Raw genomic sequence first — 12,104 nt, 5'->3', positions numbered from 1 at the left:
GAGCAAGACTGTCTACGCTGCTAAATTACTGTTCAATATCGCTTTGCCGCCCTAAACTTCAGCCGCTTATTTTCGAGGGACGCCAAATCCCGCTGGCTGCAGCCCCCCGCGGGGGCGAGCGCTGGGGCAGCCACTTCTCGTTCTCGTTACGATACCGAGCGAAAGCAGCGCACGAACCGAGGCGCCCCGCTCGCGGGCCCCGCCGCCCGCTGTGAGGGGCGGCCCCGCCGCACGCCGCGCCGCGGAGCGCGCGCCGGGGCAGCCGAGGGGCAGGGCCGCCCCATCGCCGCCGCGGAGCGTGCCGGGAGCTGTAGTCCCACGGCCGCACGGCCCCGCTCCCTCTCTGCTTCCCCCGAGGGGCGCGGCGGCTCCGCCAGACCCGCTCCGGCCCCGCAGCTTCCCGGCGGGCAGCGCTGCTCGCCCCGGTCGGGCATGCGGCCGCTGCTGCCGCGGCTTCTCCCCGCGCTGTGCTCAGCGGCGGCCCGAGCCCTGCTCGCCCGGCGGGCCGTGGCCATGGCGCTGCGGCCGGCGGAGGGAGCGGCGCGGGCCGGGGACGATGCCCGGAGCGCGGCCGGCGCGGCCCCCGAGCACGGTGAGAGGCGGCGGGGTGCGGGCGGAGGGCAGGCGCCGGCGAGACCCCGCGCCCGCCTCCCCCTGGGCTGCGAGCGGGCGCTGGGGCGTGCGGGGCGCGCTGGGGCGTAGGGGAAAACTTTCCAACTTCATTATTAAGTTATTAATGATGAAGTAGGGCTCTTGTTGATAGGGCTCTGGCGCTCCCCTGCCTGCCCCGCTCAGTCCCTAGGCTTGCCGACAGTGTATGCATCCAATCTGACTGAGCGCTGAATCTGCCTTTCTTTCCCCTAAGTTTACTACTACTCCTTTTCTTTTTAGTTCCCTAACTGTGTATGTGACCTGGCTGAATACTAACCCTTCTATTTTTCCCACAAGAAACTATTATTATTATTATTATTATTATTAGCTATGGTAACTATTGTGCCAGCACTGGAGGTTTAAAATGCGTCGCCGTTAAGACTGGCTACTTCTAGAGCAGCTCTCAGTTAAACTGTCTCTAAATGATTTATTTGTTATTAAAAATATGAATAGAAAGCAGCAGGTGAAAGCTCAGCAAGAATCAAGGAGCCCCAGCCTTCTTGCCATCAGGCAGGTGGGGGGGAATGGAAGAAGGTCCCAGCTCAGAGGGGTGGAAGAATCTGCTCCTGGCATTCCTTGCCTCCCCAGGTGCCCTTACAGAATAGGTAGGAGGCCCTGGATCTTGAGAGTCAGGCAGACAACAGTGGAGAAGGTTTATCTGGAGAGTCTTCCAGACTAATGGAGTCAACCAGGTGGATCGCAAATACACGGTATTAAGAAAAAAAGAAGGGTAATTGTAGTGGGTGGCTTGCTTCTGAGGGAAACTGAGGGCCCTGTATGCTGGTTGGACCCATTCCACAGGAAAGTCTGATGACTTCCTGTGGCCTAGGTAAGGGATATTAACAAGAGACTCCCTGAGCTAATTCTGCCCACTGGTTTCAACCCACTGCTGGCTGTCCAGGTTGTCAGTGACAAGGTTGATGAGAAAAGTACCAGGGTAATCAAACGGGATTTCAAGGCACTTAACCACTTAGATGCTCCCAAGTGTATGGATCTGGATGAGATCCATCCTAGGGTGATGAGGAACTGGCAGAAGAGCTCGTTACGCCGCTGTCCATTATCCATCTATCATCAGTCATGGCTAACTGGGGAGGTCCCAGGCAACTGGAGGCTGGCCAGTGTGATGCCCATCTTCAAGAAATGCTGGAAGGAGGATCTAGGGAACTACAGGTCTGGTAACCTGACCACAGTGCCCAGCAAGGTGACAGAGCAGATCATCTTAAGTGTGATCATACAGCACAGGCAGGACAACCAAGGGATCAGACTCAGCCAGCACAAGTTTAAGAAAGGCAGATACTTCCTGACCAACCTGATCTCCTTTTATGCCCAGGTGATGCACCTGGTGGATGAGAATAAGGCTATGGGTGTTGTCTACCTGGACTTCAGCAAAGTCTTTGACACCATCTGCCATAGCACTCTCCTGGCAAACCTCTCAGCCCATGGCTTGGACAGGTGCACTCTTCTCTGGGTTAAGAACTGGCTGGTCAGCCAGGCCCGGAGAGAGATTGTGAATGGTGCCACATCCAGCTGGCAGCTGGTCACTAGTGCTGTCCCCAGGGATCAGTGTTTGCTCCTGTACAATATCGTTACTGATAATCTGGATGAGGGGATTAAGTCTTCCAATAGCAAATTCACAGACAAGATCGAGTTGGGTTGGAGTGTTCCTACCCTCTGCAGGAGGGTAGGAAGGCTCTGCAGAAGGACCTGGACAGGCTGGATCAATGGGCTGATTTCAATGATTTGAGGTTCAGCAAGACCAAGTCTGGGTCCTGCACTTTGGCCCAACAATCTCCTGCAGCACTACAGACTGGGGACAGAGTCCCAGGCTGGAAAGTGGCCCAGTGGAAAAGGACTGGGGGTACTGGTTTTGACAGTCAACGAAACATGAGCCAGCAGTTTGCCCAGGTGGCCAAGAAGACAAATGGCATCCTGGTCTAGATCAGTGCTAGTGTGGCCAGCAGGACCAGGGCAGTGATTGTCCCAGTGTTTCTGGCACTGATGAGGCATGCCTCAACTCCTGTGTCCAGTTCAGGGCCCCTCAGTTCAGGAAGGACATTGAGTTGCTGGAGCATGTCCAGAGAAGGGCAATGGTGCTGGTGAAGGGTCTGGAGCACAAGTCTGATGAGGAGCAGTTGAGGGAGCTGGGAGTGTTTAGCCTGGAGTAAGAGGCTCAGGCTCAGGGGGACCTTCTCTCTCTCTACAGCTACCTGGAAAGAGACTGTAGCGTCCACAGGTGGGGATTGGCCTCTTCTCCCAGGCAACCAGTAACAGGACAAGAGGACACAGACTTAAGCTGCACATGGGGAGGTTTATGTTGGAGATTTGGAAGAAATTCTTAATGGAAAGAGTGGTTAGATAGTGGAACAGGCTGTCCAGAGAGGTGTTGGATTCATGTTTCTGGTTCTCTTTAAGGAAAGACTGGACGTGGCACTTAGTGCCATGGCCTTGTTGACAATGTGGTGTTCAGTCATCAGTTGGACTCAATGATCTCAGAGGTCTTTTTCAACCTAATGGATTCTGTTATAAACCTATTAAACACATTAATGTAAACATAGTGAACAGGGAACAGTGCTTGAAGATCAAGTCCCACTGTGATCTGTGATACTGATATGTCAAATGATAGAAGATTGTTCTATCTGAAACGATAATCTGAATATGTAGAGAAGGCAGCTGGGATCAGAATGCAATCGAATGTGTTTTATTGCTCCTTATTTTTGTGTCTCTCCTCTATGAGGTTGGTGGATCATGATTTTTTTTTTCTGCTGGAGCAGATGAAAAATGCTGGTGAAGATCATCAGTTACTTAAATACAAATAAATGAATAATGGATACACCTACTCATATATAAAATTTAGGCAAATATAATTAAGCATGCAATTAAGAAAAAAGAGCTTATCCTAGAACAGCTTGATGGTCAAGGAGTTCCTACGGAAGCTGGTTTTGTACTCTAGGTTTATGATTATCAACATTATGTCAAGAAGTTTGAAAAATCTTGTTTTCCAGTTGTATTAGTGACTAGAATGCAACTCTTGAATTTTGTTGCTGATTTCTTTAATTACTATTTTCAAAAAAGCGAGGGAGTTTTTTTGGTAGAAGCACAACCTGTAGAATTTAGACACAGTGCCTGCTCAGTTCAGTTTACTGAAGGTGCATTGTTAATTACTTTAGCTGTGCCTTTACTATTGTGAACAGGCTGCATTTTGCCAAGTGGCACAAGTATGTTGCTTTTTGAGCAGACAGAGCAAAGGAAACCTGTAATCTGCAATATACAGCCCTCAGTTTTATGTGAGTCCTTGTTCTGCTGCTACCTTAACAAAACCCTTTTGCTGTCAGCTGATGATTCTGCACTGCTGAATTTTGAGGTTTTCTGCCTCGGTGTGACCTACTTGTTTGTCAGTTTCATGGACCTCTGTGTTGTTCTTCACTTTGAGATCTCTTTGGATCCTAGGTTGTTTTCTGTATGCTCGTGGATACCAGAAGCAATCTGTTTTCTGTGAGCTTTAACCTAAATGTTAAGTAATAATCTTATTATTGCTTTAGCATCTGTTTGTTATGCATAGTTCTTTAGTGTCTGCCGAGGGAACAAGTAACAAATCTAAATACTTTGTTTCCTTTGAATAGCCTGGGGTGTTAAAGTTAGGTGTCAGACTACAACCACAGAGTGATTTATGCTTCCCTACTTTAGCCTGGAGTGAATTAGTATTTAATCAGGTTGTTCTTTTATTTATCTTCCCTAGCATAAAGTGATATGTGTAAGAAACATTCCACAGGGTGATAATCACCCACACTGGGCCTGTAATATCGATTTTATACATGTGTAGCCTTGTACGCCTTAAGAACATAGTGTACACTTTTGCTGCTGAATTTTCCTCTTAGGGCAGTTTTGGGCCATCCACGCTGGTCCTGAGAGGAGCTTTGAAAGTGTGTTGTCTGTAGTAATGAGCTGTCCTGGGATAAACTGCAATCCTAACACACAGCTCCTTCCACTACAGTAATCCCATTGTGGAGTTGTCCCAAAAGAGTATTGCTGGGTGCCTGATTATATGCCCACTTTTTGCTGCCAGAGAAGATTTTGCTTCTTCTTCTTCTTCTTTTTTTTTTTCTTAAGGTATGACGTAATAGGCCGATATTAGAGTTTACTGATGCACAAGCGTGAAGTAGACATAACGAAATGACTCATGCTCAGTTAGTACTCTCGGGAAAAAGACTTTTTCAAAAACTTGTTAGTGGACATTATTCTGTCCTGTCTAACTTAGAATATTCTGTGATTGTGATATTATTCTGAGTTAGATCTTCATGTATATCTTTGCACATGCAGGATGCATTTTCATTTTCATTGACTTCCTTCCTTAGCTTAAATACTAAAAGTCAGTTTTTAGAAGGAGAAATTCAGATCATTGCTGTCTAAAACGTGCTGTACTGAATGGGAGATGTAGGAATAGAGTGATCATGTCATTCCTGAATGATAGTCAGCTGAGAGCGCTTTGTTATATGTGGAATGGTAGGATTCCCTTCCTGCTTCTTCATGCTTCATTTTCAGTGTGTTTACAGTGGAATTAATTTGCCAGTGTTTGTCTGCACTGAATTTCATATGCTATTACTGTTATCTAAAATGAACTTTATGTGATGTCTGAAGAGTATTATTTTCTATGCTCAGTTCTAAGTATTTTTTGCAGTAATTTCATTTACTTGGAACCTAACAAGACCCTAGGTCATTAAAATACAGAAAGCAGAACTCTATTTTTTGCTGTTTCACATAAAATGTTACAGTATTTTTACTGATCTGTTGACAAAGAAGAAGAACAGGATCCTTGCAGGCTTATATGTCAATATTTATTTGCTGATAATTAATGAAATGTTTACTTGTTGTGCTGCTTATATATAATGTCTCTTAGCTGTTTATATAAAACACTAAGACCCACTGTGTTATTTTAAATATATTTACAGATGGACTGGAAAATATACAGCAAAAGAAAATCTTTAAAGAGAATACTGAAAAAACACAACAGAGTGAAGAGCCATGTGCTGCTGATTCAGTAGATTCTCTGATGGCAGAAATGCCATTTGTGGACACAGATATTGAAGATGAATGTGCTAGTAAGTACATTAAACAGAAGAAATGTGAAAGCATAGACACATCATGCACTCAGCTCTTGGTTCTGCCTGTTGGCAAGGACACATGGGCCAGGCACATGGAACTGTCTCCCTGCAAACAGGTTACAGTCCAGAGCTTTTCTTTTTGCTATTCAGTCCTGCAGTACTTGAGCATATTAAGAGTTCACCCTTTTGTTATCCTGCGGAGCAGTGAGTCACAGAATAAAGACATTTTGTATGTCAATTCACATTACTGTGTGTGAGCTTCTCAGGTGATGGGTTTTGTGACCTGTCCTTCAATGTGTATTCCCAGCATGAGGCTGGAAGTGCACTGTTGATTGGACAGTGGATGTCTGCAGCCTGGTCAGCTTGTGGGCGTGTATCAGGCCATGTGGTGGGAGAGGGTCTGTAAAGGCTCAAGGAAGTGAGCTGAGAGAAACACAATTATGTGTGAAGAAAGAACTGAGGACACACACATTTCTTTCTCTATATCAGAAGGTGTCTCAGGGAAAGGAGGAGGTAGATAGCAAATCTGGCTGGGATGATATTTTCTTCTGGGCTGGGCTTGGTTCACATGCTATTGGTTGATTAGTCTTAGTCTACTACAACTTTTAGCTTTAATAATCCTATGTATTGCTGTGTTTTATATTTCCAAATACAGAATGCATGGGATTTTTGAAGTTTAATATTGGCCCTTTTGCTCTACAGTCATGTCCATGATCAAGTATGGACAATTTGCAGGCCTGTTGTCCTGCTGCATATGTTGAATAAGGGAGGCTCAGTGGTTTTGAAGCCATGTGTCTGTCTGTGTTAGCAGTTTATAAACCTGGCTTAGAGGTGTAGGCTGTTAGTTCAGGTGTGGTACTTCAGTTGTATGGCTACATTAATTCAGGTCAGAGTTGGATCTCAGTCAGGCAGTTCAGAGCATGGGCAGAGCAGGTGAGTGGGAAGACCTGCTCCAGTCAGTTGACTCAAGTCCAGCTCCTGTTGGTGTGATATTAAGAGTGTCTTTGTTTAAATGTTTGTGTCCTGAAAGTGACTTTGTTCTTTTTCTCTTCAGTGCATGCAACTTCTGAACTAAGTATTAAGAAGAAAAGAAAGCGGACTATTGGAAGGGAAATTGAAGAAGGCATTGAGAGAAAGAAGAAAAAGAACAAACAGTATCAGCCAAATTATTTCATTTCTCTTCCAATTACTAATCCAAAGGTGATACTCTTTATTATACTAATTTGGTATAACCAGAATTACTTCGACAGCTGCATGTGTTTATCAGAACAGTGATCGATACTGTGCAAAAAATTTTTTCAGGTAGTTTCAAAGAAACATTAGCAGTCTATTCAATGAGTAATGCTGTTATGTAACATTTTTTTGTGAATAAAATTGCTTTTCTAAAAAAGACTGGAGGAAAAATACTTACATTTTTATTCAGTTAGTCAGTCTTATGGATTTCACTGAAGCTGGCTGAAATTTCCCCTCTGCAGTGTTTAGTATTGCCTATTTTGTTGTTCATGTAGAATAAGGAAGGGAGACATTCCTATTTAATTTAGTGAGAAAAATTCTAGCAATATTTTTAGATTTCTTTATAGATACAAATTCATATTTGGATCTGTTACTGTTTTAACTTGGCAGTTTGTAGTTTAGCATTTTACAGTAAAATGGTTCATCTTATTTAAAATTCAGACAACTGTTGTTTTAGTGAGATATTGTTCAGATAAATTCAGGAAATGCAAAGAGCTCTTTAAGAAAATGTATTTCCTTGCAGTTACATGAGTTGTCTCATTGAGGCAGTAAATGAAAATGAATTCTTACATCCTGCAGGGTTTCTCTGGTACATCTTTGATATCTTTTGTGTTTGAAACAAGGAAAGTAGGTGCCTTATGTCTAAAAAGTTGAACCCAGCAGTTTAACAGCATTTGCAAATTTAGTTTGTGGGGTTTTTTAATATCAGAAACTATCTTGGATGAATTTTAACTTATATTAAACCTCATTAACTCATTTTAACTACATCTGTATTATCAGTTCTCTGAAATAGTAAAATAAGATTAAAAAAATACAAAATGAGACTAAAATAGCTTTGAAAATGACACTGCAGTCTTTGATTCTTCAAAACATAATATAAAACCAGCCTTTAAAATCTCTTCTTCACATAAGATCCAGGATAGCCTGTTACAAATATTGTAGGATATCTTTTGTTACATCTTATTTTAAGATGTCTTTTATTCCAGATCAGTTTAACAGGTTCCATAATTTAACAAGTAAAAGAATAATGTAGGGGTTATATAATCTGGTAATTGAGAGTTCCTGCTGACAATTGTTACTGTGCCCAGGGGTTGGTTAGGAAGATCTTAACTAATGCTTGGTTTTTTATGTGTCATTATTTAATCATATAGTTTTTTATATGTCATTATTTAGTCATATCATTTACAGAGGTAAAGAAACAACTCTTTAAATTTAATCTCAGAGCATTTGAGAACTCCAGGACTTTGCTAGAAAGTTTTGTTTATACTTGCCTTAGAGGTAGAGTGGTTCTGAAAGTAGAAAATAAACATTGGAATTTTTATGGGCAATAATAGCCAAAATTTAGACACCTGGTTTCTTGATAGTCAGAGTGAATCTGGTAATTGCTGGTAGTATTTCAGTTGGTAATGAGAGACCTTTATTTTTTGAAGAGCTTATTTTATTCCAGTGAAGTATTTTAAGCATAACTGTTGTTTATTTGTATTTTATGTAGTAATTTAAGCTTTACACAGAGGAAATTTTGTAATAAAGGATCTTTCCGAAACATTAAATCAGCTGTTCCTCTTGGAAAATGAACAGTTTCCTTGTTTCCATTTTAATTGTTTTGAATCTTTAGAAATGAAAAGTGTTCTTCCATTAATTTTGAATTTATATTGAACTTTGCATTATTACTTGTGCAAAAATAGTTAAATGGATTATGATCATTTTATCTTTTGCTATTTGTTCAGTTGTTTTTTTTTTTTTAAGTTATGACTTTCATGATATGCTATTACTTGGTATGTTAGCCTATCAGGGTTCTCCAGTCTTGACTATAATTGCTATTGATCTGTTAGGTCTTTAAAGCTTTACATTTACTTACTAGTAGTATCCTTGTAATAAGCAAAACTGTGCTATTCTATTACTCCTCAGAATAATGTACTTCAAGTAATGGAGAGGAGATCTTGAAATGAGTAGTTGAGGCCTTTTTTTTGAACTTTTTTAAAAAAAGAATTCAGAGGGAGGAATTGTTAAGTGTGATCTGCCTTAAGGTTTTGGATTAAGTTAAGACATCTCAAGTAAAAATAAATAGCATGATAGCAGTTGAAATGTAAAACAGTACTTTTTAAGGTAATGTAAATAACAGGTTAAATAGCAATTCAAAATTTTTATTTATGCAGTGGGTCAAAGCTTGTTATATAGCATTGGGAGAGTCCTAGTTTGCTTCATTAGAATAGTACGCTCCAATGTTAATTGCACCTTAGATTTATTGGAGAAAACAGAACAAATCTGAAATTGTGATATGCATTGTGATGGCACACCTGTTTAACAGCTGTTGTGTTACACTTTGATTGCATAACTTCAGGGAAAACATCTGAAAAACAAGTTTCTAAAATTCAAAAAAACTTACTTGAAAACTTTTTTTTTCCAATTAATGTTGATTGTGTAGAGCATTGTCATTTAGCCAGAGAGAGAGGATGTGCTCAGCCTTCTTTTTATTTTACCTGTATCCAAAGGGCAGGATTTTTCATACTTTCTTGATGGATTCAGCAATAACTTTTCTCTGGAACTGATAACTGGCTGTCTTTGGACTTAATCTTGTTCCAAAGCCATATTATTTGTTAGGATTTTAGCTTGGTTTCCTAATAGAGTTTATACAGCTATGAGCCTGTCCACTGGCGTTTTTTGGGTTTTCAACCTGTTGTCCAGTTTTGGACAGAAAAATTGACATTTCAGAGGTCTTAATTTCCTACAGTTTTTGTCTCATTGGTGCTTGCATAAAAGAGTGAGTGTTGAAAGAACATGCTTTTGTGGAACTACTACTGAAGGGAACTATAGGGCTATGGGGATGTGGGGTATTGGCTGCTAAACTAAATACTGAGTAATATTGATCCCTTTAGAGCTAGGATGCTTTTACCTGCTGTGAAAACCCAGTTCCACATCTGTCTTCTGTACTCTGAAGGGTTTGTACACTTACATTTATATTTTTTCTTTTGCCAGCTCACAGGTGCAAATTAAATTTAGAAGCAATAGTTGAAAATGGAATAAAATTGTAATTAGTATAGCACATTTAATATTTGAGTTTTGTTTCTTTTTTTTTGCTTTAGCTTATAAACGTAAATAATTATTCAGTCAATACATTGTAATTAGCAGTGATCACATTTACCACTTCTTTGCTTAAATATGGATTAAATTCCTCCTGTATCTGAGACAATGAAACTGTTATTTATCCAGGATAAGACCAGTTCTGACATATGAAGGAAGATGATCTTATTGCAACATGATTTATGATAAAATGTTGGTGGAATTTTCTTCATATGTCCTACACTACTTAAGACACTTGTGGTTTTGTAAATGCCATATCCCCTTTTCTGGCAATTAGCTCTTACCTTCCATCCTTCTCCTACCCTTGCTACCATCAGTTCATTTGAGTTATGATTTAGTTATATTTACATGACACTAATAGATATCTATGGCTCATTAGGTAAAACTTCTGCATGGCAAAATTCATCTTAAGAAATTCAGTCAGAAAAATAATGAACAGTCCCATTAGATTGGGGTTTTTTTCCCCAGGAAATTTATATGTTCCTTATGATTAACAGAGCTACCAGAATATATCAATGCTTTTTTTATACCTAAGAGCTACTTGTGCTTGTTTTATGAAAAGTCAAGTCTGTACAGTACATTTGTGAAGTATTCACTACTGAATTTCAAATAAATAAACAACAAAAAAAAGTGAGATTGGAGTTTCCAACATGCTTCTTTTAGATTTTATACACCAAAGATGATTTGTCTGTACTGTTCACTGTGCTTTAAGAAGTAATTAATTTTGTCAGATGGTCAGGTTTATTTGACTTGATCTAATTTTCACTAACATACTCAAGAATTGTTGCAGGTTTTTGGTGTTTTGTTTTTTAAGTGCTACAATACAACGAGCATAATATCAAGCGCAGTGAGCATTTTGGATACAATTTATAGGGAATGTATAACCAAATAAATAATTTTAAATTTAAAAAAATGTAATTCCAGTGTTTTTCAAGAGAAGGACTGATGAAGTTAGAACTCTATACCTGTTTCAAGAAAATTTGTCTAAATACATTTGAAGGGAGTATATACATTATATCTGTCTATTGGACAATATAATCAGAATTGCAAATTAGATATCGCTACAAATTATTTACTGAATATTCTGGTTTTGAATGTGCCCAGTCCTGCAAAGATCAGCTTTTCTTCTGTCACTTACCTGCGCATAGCAAGATAGACATTTAGCAGAGTAGGCAGAGCAATTCCTTGAAGAAGCTTTTTGTTGGTATTACCGGCAGTGTAAAACTGGATGATCTTAACCTGCTTCAGGAGTTTATGATACTTATGGAAGGAAGCTCCTATTAAGATGTGATGGGGAGAGTCCAGTGATTTGTTAATCACTCTATTTGTACCCAGTTTGGGTTCACTTGGGTCAATTAGCACAGCTTTTTCAGCGGATAAAACTTTCTTCTGCTAGAATGGTTTTTACATAAATGTTTGTTTTTAGTTTGAGTGCTTTCTTGTTCACTTGCATGATGGGATACAGTAATTGTTGTAGTGGCTAACTGTTGTTTCTGTGTCTTTCTTCCCAGATTACTGGCAGTATTCAGGCCGTCCAAGATGCAATAATACAAAAGGATCAAAGGTTTTCCAAAGCAATGGTTCGCTCTGGCTCATTGCATGTCACCATGTCAGTGATGCATTTATCCACTGAAGAAGAAATCAGCATGTAGGTATTTAGTGTAAATTAAGTATATACTAGTATTTTTGCTTAATTTAGTAAATACTAGTATTATGTGTTCATAAAGAGACTAGCAGGGTTAACTGACACTTTTTTGTGCTATACACAGCCCTAATTTACTGGGGTTGTAGAACATTTGAGTTATGTTGTTTTTGAAATGCTAGTCTTAATATTAGCCATTTTTATAACTTATATGTCATAAACTCTGATCAAAGTCTGTGTTTTTCCATTGCGTTTTTCCTACTGTGTGCTGAACTTGCACACACAGATTTCATGTTTGCTAAAGTAATTCTTTTAAAATAGTGTTTTGATATAGGGGACAGGGTGATTAAAACTCTGCTGAAGTGCAGATTGCTCATAAGAAAGTCAGAATCCAAGGT

At 40.2% G+C, this 12,104-nt stretch overlaps 1 protein-coding gene across 3 annotated transcripts in view; it reads left to right on the top strand.

Annotated features, from left to right (window-relative positions):
• Positions 1-333: 333 nt before the first annotated feature.
• Positions 334-12,104, top strand: part of AKAP7 (A-kinase anchoring protein 7) — an 82,255-nt gene continuing 70,484 nt past the window's right edge. For all 3 annotated transcript variants that reach the window (XR_004060579.1, XM_030944682.1, XM_030944681.1), the window contains exons 1-4: positions 334-592; positions 5,598-5,747; positions 6,805-6,950; positions 11,576-11,712. Coding sequence is in view for 2 of the 3 variants with exons in the window: in XM_030944682.1 (XP_030800542.1) it covers positions 433-592; positions 5,598-5,747; positions 6,805-6,950; positions 11,576-11,712 (593 nt within the window). In the remaining variant the exon portion in view is untranslated. The remainder of the gene's footprint in view (positions 593-5,597; positions 5,748-6,804; positions 6,951-11,575; positions 11,713-12,104) is intronic.

This window comes from Camarhynchus parvulus, chromosome 3 (genome assembly GCF_901933205.1).
Source record: "Camarhynchus parvulus chromosome 3, STF_HiC, whole genome shotgun sequence".
NCBI lineage: Eukaryota > Metazoa > Chordata > Aves > Passeriformes > Thraupidae > Camarhynchus > Camarhynchus parvulus.
The sequence above is the reverse complement of the archived record's forward strand: the minus strand, read 5'-3'. Positions and strand labels throughout refer to the sequence as shown.